Source organism: Psammomys obesus, unplaced genomic scaffold (assembly GCF_907164565.1).
Source record: "Psammomys obesus unplaced genomic scaffold, mPsaObe1.curated_primary_1811, whole genome shotgun sequence".
Classification (NCBI taxonomy): Eukaryota; Metazoa; Chordata; class Mammalia; order Rodentia; family Muridae; genus Psammomys; species Psammomys obesus.
In genome coordinates this window covers 12,396,062-12,422,371 of record NW_026585580.1, presented here as the reverse complement: position 1 = coordinate 12,422,371, position 26,310 = coordinate 12,396,062, and the positions used below count along the sequence as shown (strand labels likewise).

Genomic DNA, 26,310 nt, shown 5'->3' with positions numbered 1-26,310 from the left:
GAAGTAGCACGCTTCAGCAGTAAATGAAGCAAGGCTTTTAAAACCTCACTAGACAAATTCGGAGTGCCAAGACTAAGAACAGTTATCTCTCTGCTGCAAACTTCAGGTCATGACTATAATTTTTTTTTTCCTGAACAGCAAGTGCCAACCTGCACAGCACAGTATTTCAGAACCCACGCTTGCGCAGTACAGTGAAATCTGTGGCTTGCCAAATTACAAGCGTTGGCAGGCAATAACGGTTCTCTGTGACAACATGCCAGGCCGTGAGACAATTTGATGAACATTTCCATTATTTCCACCCCATGCTCTTGCAGTGCCTCAGAGCACGTCATGGCTATTTTAATGACAGATTTTCACCCATGTGCATGGGTGTGAGGGGGCCTGAGGATAACTTCATCTGTCGTCTTTGGGGACGCTGTCCATCTCCTTGGAGACAGCCTCTCACTGACCTGAAGCTCACTAAGTGTGCTAGGCTAGCCAGCCGGGAGCCCTAGGGATCTGGCCGTCTCTGCCTCCCAGGTGCTGGGATTACAGATATGTCACAACCCAGTGTCATGGTTGAGAGATGAAGCTTGCTTCCTCGTGCTTGCTACCTCCTCTGCTTCCGTTTGATTTTTCCTAAGGTCCACAGGATGCTTTGATCATATTTCCTCCCCACTGAGTATCCACCACCTCTCTCTCTCTCTCTCTCTCTCTCTCTCTCACACACACACACACACACATGTACACACAGCCTGATTCTCCCACTTCTTCCATGTCTCTTCTTAAGATTCCAAAGTAAAACTTGTCTTTCTGAGTCTGCCTTACTTCATGTAACACAGCCCTCTACAGTTCTACTTATTTTTAGGTAAATGGCATGGTTTCATTCTCCTTAATGGCTGGGGCTCTCTTAAACAAACCAGGCTAGCCTTGAACTCTCCCAACTGCTCCCTTAGCCTCCTGAGTGCCAGGACTACAGGGGCGAGATTTTGGCCACCTCTTGGCCCCTCAGGCAGAAAGACATAAAAGCAGGAAATTTCCTAAGAGTCCCCTACTATTCTCTCTTCCTTTATACCTTTGATTTTCCTTCCTCCTTCCTTTTCCTCCCTCTCTTCCTCCTTTACCTACTTCCCTTCTTGCAGCTTTAATGCTTTCCCTTCCCTTACCCTTTCTGCTCTCTTACGAAAGAGAGAAACACACAATACTTGGCTTTGTCTTTCAGAGTTTGGCTTCTTTCACTTAACACAGTGGCCTCGAATTCTGAGTTACCCTTGTCTCCCATCAATCTCTCACAGGTCACACCCACACCAATGAGCAAATCTACCAGCCTTCCCTTTATTTTATTATCCAGAACCTAGCCATGTCTTATCCTTCTGCCACCCTCTGGAGTAGGTCACGTCACTGTCTAAAGTGTAAGGGAGGAGCTTCCAGCCAGTGTCCCCACTGAGCTTCTGTCCCCCTCTGCTCCTGACCACGCTGGGTTGATGGAAGCCAAGGCAACCACTATTGTAGATATTATGTGTGTGTGTGTGTGTGTGTGTGTGTGTGTGTGTGTGTGTGTATGCGATAGAACTGGAGATATCACACAGTTGGTATAGTGCTTGCTTAGCACACAAGAAGCCAAGAAGCCCTGGGTTCAACTTCCAGCCTGGCATAGACTGGGCAGAGTGGCACATGCCTGCAACTAACTCCAGCACTCAGGAAGTGGAGGCTGGAGGATCAGAAGTTCAAGGCCATCCTTGGTTCTCTAGTGAGTTCAGGCCCAGTTTAGGCTGTAGGAAACCCCGTTTCAAACAGTAGCAACAACAGAAAGCAGTACCCAGTGCTCTCCCAGGAGTGGCATTGAGGGATGTGTTTATGGTCATGATTCAGGGAATGCAAGCCCGAGATACTGCCAGAAACAGCCAGGCTTTCCATCACTTGCGCTGCGTCAGTTGCTTCCCTCCCTTTGCTTATCGGCTCTGACGCTGTCTCTTCAGGGGCGCATCCTCCATGACGAATGAAGCCATTTGCTCATGGCCATTTTTGTCTCCTTGTCAAAACAGCTCTCATCAGTTTCCTGGCCATGGTGTGGGACAGTGAGGAGACCTAGACAGTTCTCCTGCCCAAACTGTGTCTGGCTGGGGTGGAGGGCCAGCGAGCTCCAATGTGTAAACACCAACACTACCTGTTCCGCTCTCAGGGGGCAAAATTTCAAGATACATTTTCATTGGCTCCTCTGCATCAGATTTCTGTTTGACTTCATTTTTAAAAAAAGAATCTGTAGCTGAAAAGCCTTCACTGGGTTATAGAGGAAAGGACCAGGATTGATTGCCCACACCTGGGTCCTTGTCTGTACCCCAACACATACGGACGTGTCTTCTACAAGCTTTCCATCTCTGGCATGACTGTGTGCATGTGTGGAGTATGTACAGCTTCATGCGTGTGTGCAAGAGCATGTGCATGGAGGCCAGAGGGTGGTGAGGGGCATCTTCCTCAGTCACTGTCCACGTCAGTGTTGAAGCCGGGTCTCTCCCTAAACCTGAGCTAGGACAAATGGCCAGCAAGTCCCAGTGCTGCTCTTGTCTCCGACTCCCCGGTTCCTGGGATTATAGGCACACACTGCCATGCTTAGCTTTCACATGGGTTCTGGGAAGTGAGTTAAGGTCCTCTGTTGTTTCAATAATAAATAAAAAAAACAGGTTAAAGAAACATAACAGAACCCAGAAGCTTTATCATCCATCACTCAGTGAGTAAGACATGGTCCCAGTGCATTTGTCATATGAAGAACAGGAAAAGAGGACGGGTAAGGGGAAAGCCAATGAGCAGGGAGCAGCACTTCAGTGAAACACAAGTCAGAACTGGGCATGTGAGCTGCACCTGTAATACAGCACTGGGGAAGCTGAGGCCAGCCTGGGCTACATAACGAAACAGTTTCATCCCAGCAAAATAAAAACAAGGGGCTGGGGAGATGGCTCCTCAGGAAGATGCTTGCCGTTCAAAACCAAAGATCCGAGTCTGGATCTCCAGTACCCGTGTAAAAAGGAAGAAATGTCGGTGCACGCCAGTAATTCCAGCGCTGGGGAGGAGGAACAGATGGATTCCCCAGAGCCCTCTGGCCAGCAGGACTAACCACACCCATCAGCTCTGGGCTTGACTGATTGCTCCTACCTCAGTGAGAAACAGGGAAATGATAAGCATGATTCCTGAGTCCAACCTTGGGCTTCCACATGCATTTGTACACACGTACACATACACCCCCATGTGGCCACAAAGATGCAAATGTGAATATACACGCATGTACAAGACACGCAGCAGAGGAAGACACCTGGTGTTGATCTTCACAGACACACACACACACATGCTCGCCCATGTAGACATGAACACATACATATACATCATACACAAATTGTTACACACACCCTCACATGCGTATCCCCCATACACACACAACAACGAAAACAACAACAAAACCCAGCAGTGCTCAAAAACAGCCTTCCAGAACACAGAGGAAGAAGAAATGGCAAGGAAACTGACTCTGCAGCCAAACAGCAAATGAAAATTCCAGAGCTGGAGAAACACAGATTCTGTAATAATAATTCTCACTGGATGAGCTCGACATCAGGCGATGAGAAGGAATCAGAGGTGGATCTGGCCCGGAAGGTGTTTGGTAACTCGGCGGGGCAACGGTCTTTTCCTCGCAGGGCTCTCTGATGAAGACACCCCTTTGGTCATTGGAAGTTGGGGGTTTAAAGGTCGATTTCAGTAAAAACTGCTTGTGAGGGTCTGCTGGACAAACTTGTCAAGCCCCACTGCCCAGACCCAGTTCTGTTCTTCCTCATTAAACCCATTAACTATGTGGGTGCCTGCTTCCGAGAGACCCGTGTGAAAGCCACTGGGTGCTGACGGACATACAACTGTGCCCAACATTGCATATTCAGGCCCGGGGGTCTCAGGGGGCCTCCTCACCAATGTTTGCACACCCCAGCGTTGGTCTAGCACCTGCTGTTACACAGTAGCTAAGTCAGGGCAGACTGCTGCCCTGTCAGAGGTCAGGCAAGGTCAGCCTAATCTTGACACTGGTGTCGCTGGGTAGTCAGTGTTAGCACGACCTCAGAGGCTCATGGGTCATATACTTTCTACCCAGCCAGTGATGCTGACAGAGTGACTACTAGACCGTGTTATCCCCCTGCCCTGCAGCAATTCAGCCTACTGCCAAGTCCCATCAGCGTGTGTGCCCTGAGTGTCCTGGCTGGGACTCTGCTTAGAGCTGCAGAAATGCAGAGACATGGCTGGGGAGGCGGTTGAGTGAGCAGAGAGCCTGCTGTGCACACGCACGGAGCTGCATTCGCATCCCCGGCACCAACCTAAAACCTAGGTACAATGTGTTCATAATCCCGGTGCTGGAGAAGTAGAAGCAGGAGGCTCCCTGATTCCAGTCAGCTAATCCTGCTCTGGATACAGTGAAAAACACTGTCTCAAAAATAAGTGCAAGATAAGTCACAAGCGATGGCTCGGAGACTCAAGAGCACCTAAGCAGAGACAGCGATGCACCAGCATTTCCCTGGGTGTCATTTGCTCTAATACCGAGGCTCAGAACACTCACGTATGACAGTGTGACCTTGACCTCACGGTGCACAGTGCTGTGCCTGACTGCCCTCCCCATCGTCTGCAGCTGATGCTAGAGGCAGAACCGAAAGTCCATCATCATGCCTGTGCTCACTAGAACGGCTATATCACAGTGACACTGTGGGACAGCTGAAGAAAGGTATTGGCCTGCTAGACGTTGGGTCCCCTGGCCTCTATGCTAACGTCTTCCACAGAGTTGTGGTGTCAAAATGCCTGTTTAGCAAATGCAGCAATTACAAGCCCTATTTGTTTATCCATCAAGAGTTCTGCAGAGCTGGGGAGAATGGCGCACACCTGTTATCCCACACAGGAGGCTAAAGCAGGAGGATAATGAATTTGAGGGCAGCCTGGGTTACGCAGGGAGAATGTCTTAACAAAATAAACAAACAGGAAAAAAAATTACCCCGAGACAAACAAAATCGAAAGGCTGGAACGCTCATCCTAAGAACCCAGGCGCAATACCCAGCCGACAACCGGGCAGCCCTGCAGAGCCCACCTGGTGCATCCCCTGGCAAAGGCCAACGTCACAAAGAGCTCCCACAGCTTGAACAACAAATTCCAGGAGGGAGGAGGTGTGGCTGAGACGAGCTTACCTGGAGGAACCAGAGCTGTATTTGCAGGACGGTGCCCAAAAGTCTTTTTTAAAATACTCACTTTAACCATTCAAGCTTTGAAACAAGGAAGCCTTTTGTAGCTTTCATACCTAGCTTGGCTACTGTATACCCACCAGCCAGCCTAGAGCCCGACTGATAGCGGACACTCAACTGAATCCACAGAGGCTGAACACACAGAGAAGTGAAGGGAGGACAATGCCCCCATGGAGCCACCACAGAGACTAAAACAGTAAGTACTTGAGTGGCATGTTTCAGAACCACAAAGCAAACGAAGCCTCCAATCTTTGAACATCTGAAAGCTCCCTGTGACCCAATGGGTTCACTGCCGCTTCCCAGTCTATAATAAGAAACATGGTTAAGACGATCTTTTGGAAAACAGACTTAAATTTGAATGTTTTCAAATCTGATCATTTTCCATCGTCTTTCTTTTGGGGAGTTTTCTATATCTTAAGGTTTAAGGTGTTTCCCTTGAGAGTTAACTGTAATCTCAGTAAATTCGATTCTAAATACAATACAAAACAAAACAAAACAAAAAAAACCCTACTCAGAATGAATTGATGCCCCCAAAATGTGCATAAAACAGCAAAGTTTCCATAAGAGAAAATGGAAGCAAATCAAAAACGAAAATAGGGTTAAAAAGAAAATTCTCCTTAGGGTCTGGGGAGATGGCTGAGTTATTAAGTGCTTGCCATGCAAGCGCAGGACCCAAGACTGACCCCAGAGCCCCAAGCTGGCGAGGCAGCACGTTTCTACAGCTGCAGCATTTCTGTAGCAAGACCGGAGGTGGAGAAGGCAGTGTGGGGGCCAGCTAGCCCGGTGAACACATGACCAGTAACAAAGTAGACGGTGAGAGCTGACAGGCAAGGTTGCTCTCTGACCTCCGTACACGCACCTGGCATACATGTGTGCCTGGAGGGGAGGGGGTGAGCACCTTAAACACAAAAACCTCCCAGAACTCCTTGGCTCAGTGGTTTTGTGTAGGAGGCTAGCAGTCTTTTAAAGGATAGTTCCAAACAGGCAGCATTTGAAATTTCAAAAACCATCTCAACAACAATAGAATTCTTAGAAATTAGCCAGTGCCAACGGGCAGAAATCTACATGTTTAGTGACGGATAAAAGGGCAAACTATGGCAGGTGCCCACCATGAGCAGGACTGAATTGTGCACAGCAGCACAGGCAGAAATGAGCAGTATAGCGGATTTCCGCTTGTGATAATGGCAGCCTATAATTGAAATGTCACTCCCGGAGGCTTGACACAGTAGAGCTTGCCTTTAGATCTTTGTAGCTCATGGCCAACCTGATGATCTGTATATCAAGTTCTAAGCCAGGAAGGACTGCAGAGTGAGACCCTATCTAAAATAAACAAACAAATAAACGAGTTGATAATAATAATCTGCTCACGAAGAACAGCAAGAAAAAGCTGAAATTAAACATGTGCTTGAAGGGCTGCTGACGTAGCTAGGTTGGGAGGATGCATGAAGCCCTGGGTTCCATTCCCAACACTGTATAAACGGGGCCCAGCGGCACACTCCTGTAACCCTAGCATGCAGAGGTGGCGGCAGGAGCATTTAAAGTTCAAGGTCATCCTTAGCTAAGTAGCAAGTCGGAGGCCAGCCCGAGACATCTGAGACTTTGTCTCAATATATGCAGCTGTGTGCTCGAGGTCATGAGGAAGCCGTGGAGACTAAAAGAACACTAGAAGACATACTCGGGCAGGGAAGCCAAGTGCCATGATTGCAGTGACACAGTTTTATGAAAATCTCTCTTGACAGTAAAAGACTGAACTATCGCTGGGCCTCACAGCCAACTTAGCAACACACCCTGCTACTCTGCTGCTCGAGCTTACCACGTCCCTAAGAGAACAAGGTAATGCCTTGGCTGTTCCATGAAATCAGCTTTTATAACCCAAGTCACGCATAGCTTTAACCTCAGCTTATGTACTCTTCCATGCCCCTGACTGAGAGCGCATGTATGCGTGTGCGCTGTGGCACTCATTTGCTGAAAGGAGCCAACAGGCTATAACCAATCTGATACAACAAGTATCCACCGTAAATGCTGGCAACAACTTATGGGTGTCATCGACGTCATCTGTGTGCAGTACTGTTCGCTGAGTGCTCCAGGGTCGGTTGGGGACAGTGAAATGCCCTGTCTTGTAAACCTCTGTGAAAGATTTCTGTGAAGGATGCCTTATCTTCTCTCTCCATGCTTTCTGGGTGAGTGGATAAGTACGGAGCAAAGCCCTTTGATAGGGACAGACATAGGGACAGTCAGTCACCAGCACGCCAGCAGGCACAGATACCACAAATACATACAACCATATTGCAGATCAGGATATGGAAATCACAACCTGCTGATAGAGGACACTGGGAGAGAACTGGAGAAATAAAACTTGGGCTCCTTGTTGGCCAAATTGCTTGAAGAGGAAGTGCTTTGTTTTCATTCTTTAATGAGTCATCAATGCATCTTAGTGTTCTCTGAGGTTATCTCTTAATGTGCTACCCAATGCACATGGCTGCCCCTCCCTGGGGACAGAGAATGCTGATTCATTATTATAAACCCAAGGAGGGACTGAGGGGCTGCCCAGACTTGTAACAACTCAGGAAGCGGGTTAGAGGGAAAGGAACTTAGAGCAAGAGGTTCTGCCGCACCCTGCTGGGCCCCTAGGCACAAGCATGGAGCATCTTGCTTTGTGTGGACTGAAGGATGGTCAGTGGGGAGTTTGGCTAATAAAGGACTTGCTTAGTCCTTGCTGAGTCCTGAGACACAGAGCTAGAGGAATCCTAACCACCAGGTCCCACAGTTACTTAGCAAAAGCAAATATGAACCCTCTGCAGAGAATGAAAATATCATCCAAAGCCATGAGTTACTTCCATTCAGTACTCTACAAACACTTTGCTCATCCTTTACTATGGAATGAACAGGTGACATGGAGGAAAGGCATCAAGAGGAAATGAACAGCTCCCGTATTTACAGGGCCTACTGAGTCCAGGCAGCAGAGGGATTAGGCCCTGACCGTAACAGTAAGGCTCACACAAGCAGATAATGTAGTCTGAACATCTTTCTTCTCCTACAATTCCCAAAAACACTTGCTCCCTCCCCCTCCATCTTCCATTCATCATCTGTGTTTCAGTAGACAGCTTTTCTCCTACTTTCATGTCATGTGATGTATACATACATGATTTTATATATCTATATAAAATCTAGGATCCATAAATGACAAAAAGTGTATATTTATTTTTCCGAGTCTATCTTAATTTGCTTAAAATGATGGTCTCCAGTTGTGTTCATTTTCTTGCAAACAACATAACTTCATTTTTCTTTATAACTAAGTAAATTCATTCATTCATGTTTTATTTACATGTCTTCTTTACCCATCTCTCTGTTAAAGGATGTCAGTATTGATAACATAACGAGTGCAATAAAAATAAATGTGCAGTGTACCTTACTGATACACTGACTTTGAGTCCTTTCAAAACACAGCCAGGGGTGGCATAGCTAGGTTGTATATGAGAGCGAGAATTCCTGGAAAGGAGCTGTGTCAGCAAAGGCTCATTAGAACGTCAATGAGGCGGAAGGGTTAGAATGTTTCAGGTCCAGAGTCTAATTACAATTTATCTTGGACCATCATTAGCTCACTAAGTAGCCATTCTTTGCATTTAACGCAACACCTTGTGACAAATGAAACCATTTCGAATGTAGGAACTCTAGTTTCTACCAATCAAAGGGCTAAGGGTACTGTCAGACAGCATCCAAAGCCTATAGAAGAGTTCCCTCCATTAACTACTTGAACAAGGTCATGATTTATGGCTTCCTTTGTTCTGTAACTACAAAAAGTTCATAAAATTGCTACCTCATTGGAAAAATGGTAATTGAAGAAATCTAAAAATCTGTTTCCAGGCATGTTCACTCATATTTGTTTCCAGAATAAACCGTATCTTTTATTCCTTTGAAGCAAGAGCTATTTCTTTCATCTACATATGGTAAGTCTTATTTTTAGTTTTCTGAGAAACCTCCATAGTGATTTCCGTAGTGAACTAGTTGATATTTCCACCAGCTTCAGTGAATAACAACCCTCTATGACAAGCATTTGTTATCACCTGTTTTCTTAATGATTACCATTCTGATTGGGATGAGCTGCAATTTTGTTTTTGCCTTTTAATAGTATTGGGTTTTTTTTGTTTTTGTTTTTGTTTTGTTTTGTTTTGTTTTGTTTTTTGTTGTTGTTTTTACCTTCTACCTAGGTTCTGCTTTCTGAGACACGGTTTCTCTGTGTGGCCCCTGGCTGTCTGCCTCTCAGGTACTGGGATTAAAGGCATGCACCACCACTACCTAGCTATGTTCTAGTTTAAATGGACGTTTCCCGATGCCTAGTGAGGAGAGTGGATCCATCATCCAAGAAGATATTAAAAGCACTTACGTATATTAGGCTTTTATAAATTAATGCAGGCTTTGTGGCATAATCTGAGTCATAAATAAATTTCAAAATAAAGTAGAATTTGTGTTGCTAGGGTGGTTGCCAGGGCCTTGCATACACTAAGTATATGCTCTACCACTGAGCATATACTTGAGTAAGAAAATATTCTGAATGATAGTCTTAAAGCCTTAAGAATGAAAGTGTGTAGGATCTAGCTTTTGTTGGAAAAGAGGAAGAACAACAGCATTTTAATTTTAGCTGTGCTCTCAAATGGCAGTTTATTTGAATAAAGAATTCTCAGTACTCTATTATTGCATTATCTTCTAGATTCCACTCCTCTGGCTAATAAGCAGGTTTCAGTGTAATTATCCCATAGTGTTTCTCTCTTTGCTTCCCCTTCTGTCTGCTTTTACTGTCTCATGTGTGGGCACTGCAGCTGGTGAAGAGGAGACTTGTATCATCTAGCAACCTGGGAAAAACATGAATATTCACTTTCAGCGTCCCTTCTGTGTACAGTCTCATCTCCAGTGTCAACTAGAATGTGAATGCATCTCACTTGCTCTGTGTTACCAGAGCAAGCCTACTCTACTGAGTAGAGTAGGCTTCTTGGGTTAATTCCTAGGTTTTGGTCTGAGTAGGTATAATTCTGAACCCCAAATGAAGGTAAGGCGTGAACCCTGATTTCAAACCCTCAGCAGGATGGCAGAACCCCTCTGGGTTAAGTGGAATCAGATACCCACATCTGCACCCCCAGCATGGTCTTTAGAGGGCTCTAGTCTTGAGTAAAGGCTTCAGTTAGTCTTGAACCTTGAGGTCCCAAGTAGACATCAAAACTCCAGCTGCCTCTTCTCAAGCCAAATACCCATCTCCTCACCATATCTGAGACCCCGTCTGCATAAGTGGGAGCCCACCAACTATGAATGAAACACATTTGGGGGGAAAAGGAAAGCAAAGCTTTCACCTGTACTGATCTTTATTAACTTCTTGTCTTGCTTTCATTTAGGAGACTTCCAAGACACACATCGTATCGCTATTGCTCTTGCCCTCCAGAAGCGCAAGGTGAATCTCTATTGCTGTAGACACCATATACTTGAGAAATAGGACCTAGAGACTCCTGAGCTGGAACTGACCTGAATGGGTCCTCCCTAAAAACTAGCGTGCGTCCGAGGTCCCAGAATGCAATATGTGAGCTTTTCAAAGGAGGGAGGCAACCAACAGTTCTACTCACCTACGATGCCTGTGAACCACATCAATGACCAGCATGGTAGAGAACCCTTAGGATGCAGTAGTTCTCTAATTGGACTTAAGGCCCATTCAGCAAGAGGGAAACCATATCTCGTACTGAAAACCTAACTACTCAGTGCTAGTAAAATCACAGCCATTGGAGGAAAACGTACAACCACTCATTTACTAAGCCAGCAGAATCCCTAACAATAATCTATAAACCTTTGTCCTTATACCTACAGATAGTGTAGCCTTCACCCCTCATCAAGGAAAACTTCTCTTTGCAACATACAGAGACCACAACAGAAAACCAACTAACTAAAATGCAGAGTCGTGGAGTCCAGTCCCATTGGATACTCATGGGAAACAATCCAGTGTCTAAGGCTCAAGGAACACTGCAGAAGAGGGGTTGGAAAGACTGTAAGAGCTAGAAGATTAGGGAGTTTCCTGTGAGCTTGTGTCTCCTAGTAATGCCAGAAGCTACACCCAGAAAGTCTTACCGATATGACTCTCCAAATACGAGCTGAACAAGGACAACAACATTAGACATGCCAAAGTGAAAGAGGAAAGGCCCAGGAGGTCTCAACCCTAAAACTCCCACACTGAACAGCTAGCTAAAGAACAATTAATGTACCTGAAACCATATGAGAGGGTATAGTGGTGATTTAAAGTATACAGCACAATATTAGGCTCCATGCAAAACATCGCTTGCTCCAAGGGACCTGTTGTCTGTGGGGCTTCAGTGTCAGCTCCCATCTGTAGAGCCTCCTGGTACCAGCTCCTGAGACTTCTCATCCATCCTTTTATGGCTAGTTGTACTGTGAAGGTATCTTTCGTCATGCATCTAACAGCGTATGAAAGTGTCACAGTGATGGGAGGGCCAGAGCTCGGTCCCGAGGTCACCAGAGCAGCCCTTCGCTGCCTCCTGTGCACATGACAGCTGCACATCCACACCCACGCAGCTCACATCCCTCCCAGCCAACTGCCACCCCATGCAGTTCAGCACAACCGTGTCGCCTATGTCAAGGCTTTAGCACCATGTCTGGGCATCACTTTCTAGCAGTCTGTCTTCGCCACTTCCCCTGTGTGAGTAACAGGGAGATAGATGTGCAGAGATAGATGCCTCTGGACTAGTCTGGCGGGCTCACATAGAGCTTCAGATGACCACACATGGAGGGCACCTTGGCCCGCCCCTGAGGTCTGGAGGTGGAAGGAGACACGGCCTAGGTAGGAGGATAGCCTTCCAGAGCCGGCTGTGCGCTGTGAGCTTCCTCAGGTGAGCTGGGTGACCGGACTGTTCTCCAGAGAAGACGGCGGAGGTGGACAGAGAGGACTGCAGTGAAAACACACACGAGATCTAACACATTCATGTGACATAAACATCACACACATTGCACATACATGCATACCGCAGATACACACCACCCACCGTCACCACCAATGTACACACATGTGCATACCACAAACACTATACACACGTACCTATACACATTACATATGCACATACATTACATACACCGCCTAGCCACTTCACATGTATAACAAACACACCGCACATTTTGCATGCATGCTCACACCATACATGCATGCACACGTATCTAATACAGTACATAGCCACAGCACATACATTACACACGCATGCACACACTAGTCACACCTCCACAGAACATATAGGCACACACCTCAGAGCGCCGAGCTTTCTGTGGCAGGCGGTCTCTCTGTTTTCCTATGTCACTGCTCTTCCCTGGGACAAGCCAGCTCCCTTGCTCTGGACTCCCTGCCTCCCGATTACGCAACCTCCCATTTAATTAAAATTTCCAGTGTGTCTCACCTCCAGTGTGTCAAGCTCTTGGACCCAGAGAGAGTTGTGTGTTTTGTTTGCTCAGTGTTTCTGGAGGCAGGGGTGGGGGCGGCCTCCGTGGGTTCTCTCCCCTCACAGGGAATCAGCTGCAGGCTGTGTGTCATGCCTGCCAGAGCCTTTCACCTGACTGTGAAATGGCTCCTTCCCCTGAGACGAGAGCCAGGGATGCACAGGAGCAAGAAGAGAGCTAGCACAACACTTCCCCTTGTGCTCCCCAGGCAAATGCGCTCTGTCACCCGAGATTTCTGTGAGTAGATGAATCCGCAGAGCCTTCTAATGCAAATGAGAGAATTATAGAAGCTCAGCCATTTAACTCACATTCTCAAAGCTTACTGACCCATGGAGCCCATCCCCCACTCAACGTCCCTGTTACGGCCTGGCTCTCCATTAACTGTAGGTTCCCCTTTGGCGCCTACTGTATAGGGCATGCTCTGAAGGGGGTATGGCTGGCGAGTGATGAAACCTTTAGGAGAAAGCGCCTGGTGGAAGGCCTGTGGATTGAAAGAACTGTGTGATCCCCCCTCCCAGCTCTTCTACTTGAACAACCCATCATGGTCTGCCACCACTATTTGCTGCTCTCACCAGTAACCAAATGGGGTTAACCAATTTTGGACCTTGAGCCACCAACCCTGAGCTAAAGGAACCTTCCAAAAAACCTGCTGCCTCAGCGGTTTCACTGCAGTAATGCAAAGCTCACCGCTACAATCCTTGGAGATTCGTGCTTTGAGTTACACACCCTGGTTCCACCTTCACACTCAGCCTTGGACTAACTCTCTAAGAACTCATTTCCCTGTGTTTTATCACACAATAATTCACAAGGCGGACATGACAGAGCACACAGTGATCAGGCAGAACCAAAGTCAGATCTCAGCTACTGGATCAGAAAGCTGTGTGGCCCCATAGAACAGCCCCTTCATGCCCGTGAGACACAGTCCCACAAACAGAACCGGAGCTGCGATGGGAACAGAGAGCTGGTCTCAGCCATGTGGCAATGCCCCCTTCTACCCCTCTGCTGTGTGGCTCAGTGGTCCAGGAGTGCCCCCAGAATGAAGAGCCAGGGGCACTGCTCTAGGGAGAAAGGTCCAGGGTGAGGCTGGCAAACCAAGATCCCTGGAGCAATTACTTGCAGTGTAATTAATGCTTTTAAATCACCCAGGGATTTCTTTCTTTCTTTTTTCAAAGATAGGGCTTTCACTCTGTGACTCCTGCTGGGCTAGAATTTGCTATGCTCGGATTACAGTTGTGTGCCACCACGCCCAGCTCTCAACCAGGCTTGTTTGAAGCAGGGTTGGTAAGAACATAGATTGGCACACAGAAGACTGTCATGAAGGAGGATACATACCCAGTAGTCCCTCAAGCAGGAGACAAGGGATGCTAAGGACACATGAGAAAGCACTGGTGAGTCAAAAGACCAGTGTGGGATAATGCAAGAAGAGCCATCTCTGGAGAGGTGAGGCATCTCAGTGGGCTCTGAGGCGTAAGGACTCTCTTGAAGTCTGAATTTTCACTACAGGGTCATTAGGTGAGGAGGACGGGGTCTGCACAGGCAGGCTCGACACAGGGAGCCTCTGCAGAGGCTGGGGCACAGGCCGTAAGCTGGTTGATTAGCATGAAGTATGTGCTTCGATGGTTGCTATCTCCAAGGATTATCCAGCTCCGCGATGGGCAGCCTCTCCAGGGATGGCAAGGCTACAAGCTGTTCGGAGTGCCATGGAACACAAAACACTTAAACAGATGAGCACAGTCAGCTCCGGATGACCTGGGAAAATGAGGATGAGGGCTACCTGCCATTTTGATAATGGACCAAGCCCCAATTAATGCTTTCCTTCATAAGAGCTGCTGTGGTCATGGTGACTACGACAGGCCCCACAGACCCCCCAACATCGCAGGCTGTTGCCTTCGCTCTCGGTTACCCTCCAGTACGTGACAATGTGACTCTAACGTAGAAGCCATCACATTCATTGAGTCATAAACACAGAACAACCAGGTGGGTACTGACCCGGAAGCTTCAACCCTACTGACTAGATCTCATGGTGCCGAAAGGCACAATCACACTACTGGTGGAGAAGAGTAAACATCAGTCTTAGCCAGCTGTGAAGACCATGAGCTACAACAGTGACTGTCCTGGCTAGAGATACCCACTATGTAATAATGGCATGGATGTTAGGTGTATAACTACGCTTTCTGATTGGACTTAGGGCTCACTCCAGGAGATGGAGCCCATACCTGGCACTACTAATAAGGTCAAGAACACATGGCTAGACATGTCATAGACGCTCAGGGAGAATCTACTACTATTAATGTGCTAAATGGGTATAGTATTAAAATGACCTCTACTGACTTATTACTAAATTGATAGATCTCTCAACCGTCATGAGAGCTGACAATTAACACAGAGACCCATCTGTGTTAGCACACATCTGGTCAATGTGTCTAGAACATCTATCCCTATGAAGCATCTATCCCTATTGGAAAGTCTACACCACAGGTCTCCTCCCAAGGCTTAGGTGTCTTTGCAGAAGAGCAGGTAGAAAGAATTAAAGAGCCATAAAGAGCCAGGCGGTAGGTGAGTTCAAGGAAAGAGCGGTTTCCGAACACAATAGGGAACCGAACTCACAGTAGTTGTGACAGCACACACAAGACCTGCTTAGGTCCAAGGCAGGGGAAAACAATCCCAACATGGAGAGGAGGAGATGGAAACAAAATCCCATCCCTGGCTCATTGGCGTTTGATATGGCAATTGCGCTATTGGCTTTGGTGGGAGAGGGAAGGTAAGCTTTCTCTAATGGTATGACCCCTGCAGACTGCCCACACTCCAGGAGTTTTTATGGATGTTGCCTGCAAGAGAGGCGCTTAAGGGGTAGAGGCAGGAGGACCACCCATTGCCACCTGAGAACCTGCCACAAAAACACCATCAAGTACTTGTCTGCACCCTTCAGGCAGACGGGCCTCTGTGCAACTGACCGCACCCATCCTGTCCCGTGTTCTGGACCCCTGTCCACCCCAAACACAGAAGAACAGATCCCAGGGCCTCCCAAAGCACATGGCTGTGGCTTCTTTTGGCTTTGTGTTCCTGAGTGGCAGGTGATCTCTCTCTGAACAGAACAGTTGTTCGCAGACATTTCCTTGTGAAAGATGCAGAGGAATCCAGTTTGACTTGCTTTTGTTTGTCTGTCTAGAGTGCAAATCAGTGAACAATCTCACGCCTACCAGGAAAGGATATCCAGATGGGTGAGTTTTTTGTGTTTATAGTGGGACTGCAGCTGAACCTTCATTGAGAAACTTCACTGAGAAACTTCACTGAAGCTACAAGCTCTCTCTGTGACTGTATGCTTACACACCTGCCAGTCAGAAAGGCCCCTTCTCAGTGAGTGGTGGTGGAGCAATTTCCCAATTCCAGGTAGTATCACCAAATTTGATATAAACTCCCTCAGAGGTACACTGTTCCAAGCAGTGTGGAGATAAAACAAGCACTCAGGCAAAGGGAATATTCCTAAAATTGCCTAGAATTATTGAACCTCAAATGATTAAGCAGGGGAGAAATACCTGAGAAAATCTTGCAAGAAATAATGTGAAAAATTCCATTAGTTATGGTCACAGTTTACTTAAAACTGTGACTGATAAATAAGACTAGATTAATTTTCAGTTTAATAAATATTACTGTCTTGTCATTTTAAAGAAATTTGTGTGTGTTTGTACGTGTGTGTGTGTGTGTGTGTGTGTGTGTGTGTGTGTGTATACCCGCATGTGGGGCCAGAGTTTGAAGGTGGGTCTCTTCCAGTATTGCTCCCTATCTTTCTTTTCCTGATAGGATCTCTCACTGAACAGAGAGAGATCAAATGGCTAGAGGGTCTGGCAAACAAGCTTTAGAGACTGTGCTGGCTAGTTTTATGTCAACTTGACACAAGCTACGATCATCAAAGAAAAGGAATCTCAACTGAGAAGATGCCTCCATATGATCCAGCTGTAGGCAAACCTGTAGGGTATTTTCTTAATTAGGGATTGATATGGGAGGTTCATCCCATTGCAGGTGAGCCCACCCCTGGGCTGGTGCCCCTGGGTTCTACAAGAAAGGAGGCAGAGCAAGCCATGGGAAGCAAGCCAGTCAGCAGCCCCCTCCATGGTCTCTGCATCAGCTCTGCCTCCAGGTTCCTATCCTGTTTGAGTTCCTGTCCTGATTTTTTTCAGTGATGAACAGTGCTGTGGAAGTGTAAGCCAAATAAGCCCTTTCCTCCTCAACCTGCTTCAGTCATTATGTTTCATAGTAACAGTAGAAAACCTAAGATAAGTATCCACCTGCCTCTCCCCACTTCCAGTGTTAGGGTTACAGGTATGTGCCACTACAGCTGGCTTTTATGGGGGTGCTAGGGATTTTTGCAGCCACCTCTTCAGCCCCTCTTCTCTGATCTGTTAGTGATGGACATATTTATAGATTTTTATTCTATGCGCATATGTCCTTCTTAAAGTTATGTGGGCTTTCTGGTGTAATAAGCTAGAATTAATGCTTAAGATTATAAAATGAACATTTATGTTTAATCAAACTGAATCATCATTCTGGCAAACCTTCCACTATAAGGTAGAAAGACAACTTGGAAGATAATTTCCACAATTTTCAGATAAATTAAAATTCTGTGCTAACGGATTTTGAACCAACGCCAAGGCCATTTCAAAGATAAAATCTTGAACTGCTAATTACGAACCGTAACTTTTCCCACACTCTTTCCACTGTCTGAGTGTTACAAACAAGATATATGTTAAGTTGGCTTTAAAATGCTCTTTTTTTTTTTTTTTTTTTTTTTTTTTACTTTGAGACATTCTGTGACAGCTGTAGAAAGGTGAAAGTTGTAGGTCTTTCTAAAGAAAACTGTTATGCTCATAGCTGCCCACAGCTTGGTGAGTATTCATTTATTTTTCATTTATTTTGACAGAATGTCACTAATGTTGCTGCGATGGCCTTGAATTTGCCACCATCTTCTTGCTTCAGCTTCTAAGTGCTGGGATTGCAAGTGTGCCCCACCGCTGCCAGCTTAAGTAAAATTAATAAATCTTATACTTTAGTATTAAGTACTGCTTTGGTTCAAAGTGAAAGACTGAGTTTTGCTCTGTTGAGGTAGAATATTCCTCTTCCTAATAAGCACTGGTAAATTGCTGTTCCTCTTTCTCAGTAATCCCAGACACTAGAAATTCTGTGCATCAGAGTCATCCCCAGCTCCATGTTAACCGTTTCATGCTCTTTATAATTAAAGCAAACAAATAAACAAAAATAACCCTGGAAGTCCCTCCCTTAGGTAAGACTCCCTTTACAGTCATGTTTATTTAAAATATTTTATTGTCAAGTTGGTTAAATAGGTGATGGATTGGTAAGTAAGTGTGGTTTCTGCGTAAGCCCAGAGATCTTAGTTCGAATCCCTAGCACACATACAAAGGTGTACACAAGTCTATCTTACCAGGACCCTGGGTGGCAGAGACAGGGGGATCAGGGGCTTTGTTGGCTGCCAGCCTCGCTCTCGGTTCACCAAGAGACCCTTCTCAAGAGAGTAAGGCAGAGTGTGCTAGCACAGGACACCTGATGTCTTCTTCTGGCTCCTGCACATGCAGAGGTGCACGCTGGCACACACACACACACACACACACACACACACACACACACACACACAGCAACCAAGCATTCTCCTTGGACACTCTTGATCCTAGCTCAATCAGTGTTCAAATGTGACAACTTTGGATAACGACAAATGACAACTTTTGCACCTATATCTTTGAGATTTCCCAGAAGACCTATGGAAAGTCATAAGGTGTTTATTCTTTCACCTTGTACAGAAAAACAAACACTGAAGTTTGTGCAATGTTTTGTTTTGTTTTGTTTTTGTGTGTGTCCACTACTACTGGACACCAGCTTGGTGAGAAGGGCTTAGCTTCTCCTGGGCTGAATCGGGGGTAAAGTGACAGCAATACTTCAGAAACTATACAACACTGCATGTTTCCTGGAGACAAGGAGTGCCCGGCTGTCCATGAGATACAGTGTCGTTTGCCAGAGTCCTGGTGCTACTGCATGGGCCACCAACCAATAAGTCACAGATTTGCAGAATGGCAGGGTCTCTTTAAACTTGAACCTAGCTCTTCGCCATCACTGAGTTCCCATCGCTTCCCTGCAGAGTGTGATGATACATGAAATCTACAGCTGCCCCTCGAGTTATCGTGGTTTGTTCTGACCACGTATGTGCTTGCATGTTCATGATATAACACGGTTTAGCTTTCCTCAGAACTTTCAATTTGAGAATTATCACTGTACTGGTTGTTGTTCTGTTGCTATAATAAAACGCTCTGGCCAAAGCAAAGTTTTGTGGTTGTTGTTGTTTTGGATTACAGGTCCAGACAGAATTCACCATGACCACATCCAGGGAAAACAAGACAGCAGCAGCAGTGGGAAGCTGGCTGACCACACACAGGAATCAGAGAGAGAAAGAAAACAGGGAAGTGTGGCAAAGCTACGAAACCTCAAAGCTCACTCCTTTCCCCTTCTTCCCTTCCCCACTTCCCCCCTTCCCCCCTTCCCCCTTCCCTCCTCATGACACTTCCTCCAGAAAGGCTCCACATCCTAAAAGTTCCAAAAGCTTCCCAAGAAGGTTTGGAGAGCAAGGGTTCAAACCCATAAGCCGGTGAGAGCATTTTTCTCTCTCAGGCTGCTACAAGGACTAACAAGTTCATTAGAGCCACCTGGCATCTTTCCTACCCAGTTTCTAAAACAGTTTCGTTGTTGTTTGTCTCATTCCGATGCCAGCCTGAATGTTTATTCTTCAGCAAGAAGATGGGCTCAGGGCCATGGAGAAATAATCCTGCCAGGTACTTTCAGGTGCAAGGTTCTAAGGAGGCCAGGGACTTGGAGAACCCTATTGGAAAATTGATGGCTGCCAGCAGGGTGGAGCTGAGTAAGAATTAAAGAGAAGCAAATGATAGGGTTGAGGAGGAGGTGGCTTGGGGTGTGAGAGGATTTGCTATATAAGCAAAAGGTCCTGAGTTCAGTTCCTGAGACTCACATTAACAAACCAGGCACAGGGCCATGTGAGGGCAGAAACAAGGTGGTTGTTGGAGTTGACTCCACCCTCCTCTCGAGATTCAGTGAGAGCCCCTATCTCATGGGAATAAGAAAGAGGGCAAAAGTCCTCTGGCCTGGGCATACATGCCTGCACACACACTCACGCATGCATCCCACCCCTACATATGTACAAAAGAAAACCAAAAGGAAAGGAAGAGCCTGGTTTTTGTTTGGGGCACTGTGGACATTTTAATGCAGTATTTTAATGAACTCCTGAAGAGCCCCTTTTAAAAATAAATGATCTTTGCCCCACAAACAGCCATTTAGACCTTGCTTTTGTAAACGGAAGCCAAATATTTGTATGTGTGATACATTTTTCTCCCTGCTTTACCACCCCCGACCCCAGAATTTGAGAACTCTTCTTGACTATTTTTATTTTTGTGCAGATATAATTTTAGGTTTGGTAAGAAATCTGTCCTCCCTCATGAGCCCCATCTCCCTGAGGACTGGTATGGAGTTAACCATAGCTGGGGAAGGCGGGACATTTTCTTCAATGGGCGTAGCCACAGGTAGACGCTCACATTCTGTGAACAGCTCATCATCCGTACTCCTGCACGAAACCTCAAACCCATCAAAGCACATACAAAGAATAAAATAAACACAGAAGTAGAAGGAAGACTAGTCAGGAAGGGAACAACGGAGGTAGAAAGTGAGCAAAAGAGGACAATGGAGTAAATATGACTGAACAGAGTCCACATGCATGGAAATGTCATAATGAAACCTATTATAAGGTACAATAAATACATGTGGATACATTGTCTAAGCACAGTACATTCTCCTTGTTAAGAGGACATCTATCCAGCTGGAGAGATGGCTCAGAGGTTAAGAGCACTGGCTAGTCTTCCAAAGGTCCTGAGTTCAATTCCCAGTAACCACAAGGTGGCTCCCAACCATCTATAGTGAATTCTGGTGCCCTCTTCTGGCCTATAGGAACACATGCAGGCAGAACACTGTATAAATAAAAAATAAATAAATGATCCTTCTTTTAAAGGAGGGCATTTATCGAAGACACTGATTACACAGCCCATGCTGGAACACTGTATTTGAAAACAACACTCTGTTAAGTAAAAGCATGCAGGCAGCTGTAAGCCACTACCACAGCCTTTATGGAGAGGCACTTAACAAAGCCTTCCTGGAAGGCTTGGCCTCACTCCTGGCTCACAGGTCCCCAGCTCTACAGACCAGAAAGGAAAGCCACAGAGATTTCGCAGCAGGCTCGGAAATCACAGAGTATTTTAGAAACATCAAGAAACGAAGGCTTCCGGCCTTGACATGGCTCCTCTGTAAAGGTGTCTACTGCCAAATCTAAACACCCGAGTTTGACCCCTGGGATTCTAGGAGAGAGAAGATTCCTGTGGTTCTGTTCTCTGACCTCCACACAAAAATAAATAAATAAACGTAATATTTTAAAATGAAGTTTAAGTACTTGGAACTTATACATCAGAACCAAAAGCAAATGGAATTCACAAAAATGTATAGGTGCTACAGTTGGCATCCGGCAGAGAGTTCTTGGCTTGGCTTCTCACTCTCAGATGCCTGTAAGTGGGAAGATCCTATAGCGTCAAGAATTTAGCTTTTCCTAAATTCTCTTACAAATTCAACATAAATGGCCTCACAGGCTAACTGGAAATATACATAAAAAGATTTCAAAAGACACAGAATAACTGAAATCATATTGAACAAGAGCAAATGGGAGGAGCACACTTCTATCGGGCTTTTGAAAAAGGCGCTGTATTAGTTACTTTTCTGTGCTATGACAAAATACTATTAACAAAGAAAAGCTGAGGAAGAGTTCACTTTGGCCCATGTGGCTGGGACAGCAGCGCAGCAGAAAGCTGAGATGACCTCTTAACCAACCCACAGGAAGCAGGAAGCGTAAGCAGGACAGGAGACAAGGCTGTGCGCTCTCAAAAGCCACCTCACTGGCATATACTCCCTCCTGCAAGGTTCCACATCCCAAGAGTTCCCCCAACTGATCCAAAGGGCACCACCAGCTGGGAACCAAGCATTCAAATACAGGAACCTGTGAGGGACACTTTTCATTCACACCACAACAGGTGCAAAAGGAGCTGGTGGAGAAGTGATGATCTAGTCCCTTCTGATGCGGTTTCAATGAAGCTCAGGGCTGTCCCCAAATTCTCAGTCTTATAGTCTCAACTTCCTATGTGCTAGGATACAGCTGTGTGCCATCACTCTCAGCTGCGCTGGGATTCCCTTGAGGACAAGCAACGGTTCTGTCATCCTCTAGTGTCTACAGTGTGCCCTGCGTGGGTGTTAATTCCACCACAGATGTGTCAGCAAGCAAGGGCCAGGCACGCAGCTGAAGGCTGCAGAACAACTCCTGAAGAAGTGTGAGTTCCCTCTCCTCAGAAGAAATCACACAACACAAGCCAGGAAAAAGCCCAGGAAGGGAGGCACCCAACCTGCCCAGCCCAGACTGCAAATTATGTTCATCGGATGATACATCCAGGGCAGGGATGAAAAAGCCAAGGCTGAGTGACAGGGAAGTGACAGCTGAGAGCGCTGGAGGCTACCGGGCTAGGGGGAGGGATAGGGGAGATGAGGGGAGCGAGACAAGATGGGGCGGGGGTAGTGAAAATACATTCTGTTCTCAGATGTCTCTAGGGGGAGTCTCCGTAGGAAGACCGGGGACACTGTCTACTGAGCTACATCCCCGTCCCAGAAATGAAGCTAAGGATCTGCTAAGAATCCATTCCTGGCAATCATCTTCCTTCAGGGAAGGCTTTGTCACACAGAGCCAAACAACTGAACAGAAAACAGCATGCAACAAATACCAGCCCCTGGGGTGTCACAGAGTTTACTGAGACAGGCTTGGAAATGAAGTGTCCCTCAAAAGCTCATGTCGTGGACTCTCAGTCAGTGGCTTGTGGAGCTGTTCTGAACTGTATGGAGTCTTTCGGAAGGTACAAAATGGCCAGAGGAAGTGTTTCCTCAGGGGTGGGGGGCTGTGAAGGTTGTAGCTGGCCACTGTTTGCAGCCTGCTTGCTTGCTTCCTGGCCAGCTGTGACATGAGAAGGCTCAACCACACATTTCACTGCCATGGCCTCCAAATCACCTTCCCACCAGGACATCGGTCTGACCAGCAACATCTGTCTGACACTATGACCCAGATAACCTTTAGCTTGCCTCCATCCAGTGTTTTGTCACAGAGATACAGAAAGTAACTGATGTGTATCAGACATTTTATTTTAATCCTAAGAGCATTTGTAATTCATTTGTATTTTTCTCTAGTCTTACTACTGAAGAAAACCAGTGACCAAATGAACATCATACTGAAGGGACCAGGCCAGGCCGGTGTTGACCAGAGCAGGGGGCCAAGGGAATTTATCTGTTTAGTTTGAGAGCACCAACAACCAGGGTAAACCATGATGTTGCCTACCACCTCCCATATGAAAAACCCAAAGCAGGGAGGGAGTCATGAAGTGAGGAACTATAGGCAGCTAATGGTTGATGAAGGAAAACATTTTTTTTTCAGTGCTGTGGTTATTGGTAAAGTACTCATAACCTTGTACCCATGATCCTGTAAGCAGTCCTAATGAAAGACACATATGCATACACGCACACTTGTGAGCTCACATGCGTGAGAGAGCATGCACACGCACACGAGAGCACGCACACACACACACATTAAAAAGTCCTCCCCCATCTTTTTGCTTGTCTCCTCCATCCTGATATTGTATTTCTCCTCATTTGAGAGATGCACACAGACCTATGATTCTTAAGTTCTGTTTTGCTGTAACTGCTGACTTCCTAAGCATGGAGAATGTGTGAGCTGCCAGAACACTCTTGCAATGCGCACACCAAGCCTGCTTCCAATGGTGACCCATCACGTCGCATCAACCCAGACCTGAGACAGTTCAGACAGGGCAAGTCACCGCCACCCTCTGACCATGTTCAGGGCTTGACACACGCAAATTTCCTGTTCCCATCCAGGCTTCCTCCCTAGCACTCTCTCTCCACCCCGATGTCCCCCCTGAAAATCTACAGAGAGTTGCCGAAGGGCTTGTTTTCTCAGTTTTCCCCAAGGATGGCACATCGGTAGCCACACTGCAGGTTGGAAAGAGAATTAACTCACTCAGTTCTGTGGCTGTCTCCGTGATCCGGGCCACATCTGCCCAGATGACAAACACTGCCGGTGGCAAAGCTTCACACAAATCCACAGCATGCACAGAAGAACCTTCTAATTCATTTTCTTTTCTCCAAGACAGGATTTCTCTGTGTACCGTTGGCCATCCTGGGCTCACTCTGTAGACCAGGCTGGCCTGGAACTCACAGAGATCCGCCTGCCTCTTGCTTTCCGGGTGCGGGAGCAAAGGTGTGCGCCATCATGCCTGGCAGGACCTTTTGATTTTAGCGCCCATTCCTGGTCAGGCAAGACTTTAACCACCTCAGCAGGGAACGGGGAGTAGAGGATGGAAGTTGGGCAGGAAGGATGTGAAAGTGACTAGCGATTCCTTGCCCAGTACCTCTGGATGCTGCCCGAGTGTGCTGTCTTGTCTGTATACCTAGAGATGCCTTTCCGGGCACCTCAGTGGTCCTGTGTCATGTGGCGGTTCTGGCATTTGCTTCCGGGTCTCAAACAACCCTGAAGCATGATGTTGTCTCTACTCTGCTGTCCCAATTGTGGGACAGCTCCGAAGCAAGAAGCAGCCCTGAGGCATGTGTTACCTCGTGCCCCACTCCTGACCTTCACATAGATGTCGCTTCTGTCTCTGAGAGTCATCACCCCGCCCCAGGGCCCAGGCTAGCCTCGGGCTTCCTCGGACCCCGGGCTTCCTAACGGACCCCGCCATCTCTGCTATCCCATTTTGCCTTACAGGGTACACATATCCTGGGACAGGAAGAAAAGGGAATGGGGGCTCAGCGCGCTTGGGTCGTCAAAGAAGAGAGTCTGGTTCTGGAGGCCCAGGAAGTGTGCCTTCCAACCCCCAAAGACAAATGCTCTTTGAGGTAAAATCAGGGGAAGGGCTGTTGGCCGAACTGTTTAAAGTCTCTCGTAGGGTATTATTTGCTTAGGGCATTACTAGTGCTCAAAAATGCTCTATTTAAGCTCAAGAGGAGGACACACGGTTTCTGGGGGCGTCATCAAGGGATAGGAGCCATCACAGTGGAAACTAGGAAATGTGTTGCTGCAGACACGAACATTCAGGCTATCAGACTTTTCTGAACGTCGTGTGTCTGTTTTTGAGAGAGTACAGATGGGAGTCCTGGAGTACTGAAAACAAAAGTCTGTGCGTATTTTCTTCCCTCTTCCAAGTCTACTAACTCCGGTAAGAGGTTCATGTCCCTCAGGGTCTCACAGCTCTGGTGTAGCATAGTCCTTGCTCGATCCTGGGGGTGGGGGAATGGGGGCGACCGGGCGGGGCACTGTCGCCTGCTTGTGATTCCTTTGCTCCCGTCTGGCTTCGATGCACACTTCAGTCTCATCCCTAGACCTGGGTGGGGCCGGCATCCTCCTCAAGCGGAGCGCTGCTGAGCAAGGACTAACTGGGCACCCTACCAACAGTGACAGTCCTCCTTCACAGCACACACTGCTGAGGGCTCAAAAGCGACACTATAAAGAAACCAAGCCAACATCTAGCCAAAGATAAAGGATCACCATCCATGAAGTCGCTCTGGACTTCCTCGCTCCGCAGCGAGGTCCAAACTCTTCCTCCCTCTTGGTTACCTAGAGCCCTGTCCTTCAGGTACACCGGGAGCGCTAGGGGGCACATGGCACAGGGAGACACAGAGAATCCCATCTGGAGAAACTTCACTTTTGTTGCAGAGCACCCAGGTAGGCGCCTCCCTCTGAGACTCAGGCTCACACGCTCCCCCACCCAAAAAGGGGTCAAGAGGCTGCAGACGGTCAAGAAGGGGTCTAGACGAACCACCCTCCAGCCTCATCGTAAGCACCGGTTTCGGCAGCTGCCGCTGCTGGGACGCGGCAAACAAGTAGCCCCCTGCTATTAGCTGGTCAGAGAAGGGACAGGGGTCGGGCGGCCATAAGCAAAAGGCGGGAGCAGAAGGGCAAAGCCGTGGGGAGGCGGGGGTCAGGAGATGGGAAGGGAGGCTGAGAAGGGCGAGAGGGAGGCTGCGGTGAGGCCCGGGGGCGCGGGCGAGCAGTCGGCGCCCTTACCCGCGGAGGCCGAGCGCAGGCTCTCCAAGCTCCGGGAGCGCGACGGGGCGCCGCGCATGCCCGCAGCGCGGCCGCCGCACACCACGCCGCTGCTGTCCGAGTCGGAACCGGGGGACAGCCCCGTGCTGCTGCTGCCGCCGCTGCTTGTGCCCAGGTCGCCGCTAGTAGGGCCACTCGACTCGCTGGGGCAGCGCGGCGCTTCGGGGCAGGAGGGCCCGAGCTCCAGCCACAGGCCGGCGGGGTCCCGGACAGCATTTCCGCCGCACGGCGGGGGCTCCGGGACCCCCGACATCGCGGGGCTCCTCCCAGCGGGCTCCCCGGCCGGCCCCGGCGGCCGCGTAGGGCCCCGTGTGGGCGCTGCCGGGCGGCCACCCG

The 26,310-nt window shown here is 47.6% G+C and overlaps 1 protein-coding gene across 1 annotated transcript in view; it reads right to left on the bottom strand.

Moving 5' to 3' along the window:
• The window catches only part of Arhgef4 (Rho guanine nucleotide exchange factor 4), a 49,897-nt gene extending 23,615 nt beyond the window's left edge, over window positions 1-26,282 (bottom strand). The window contains exon 1 of the mRNA XM_055606602.1: window positions 25,936-26,282. Within this exon, the coding sequence (XP_055462577.1) occupies window positions 25,936-26,227 (292 nt within the window). The 5' untranslated portion in view covers window positions 26,228-26,282. The remainder of the gene's footprint in view (window positions 1-25,935) is intronic.
• Window positions 26,283-26,310: the final 28 nt, after the last annotated feature.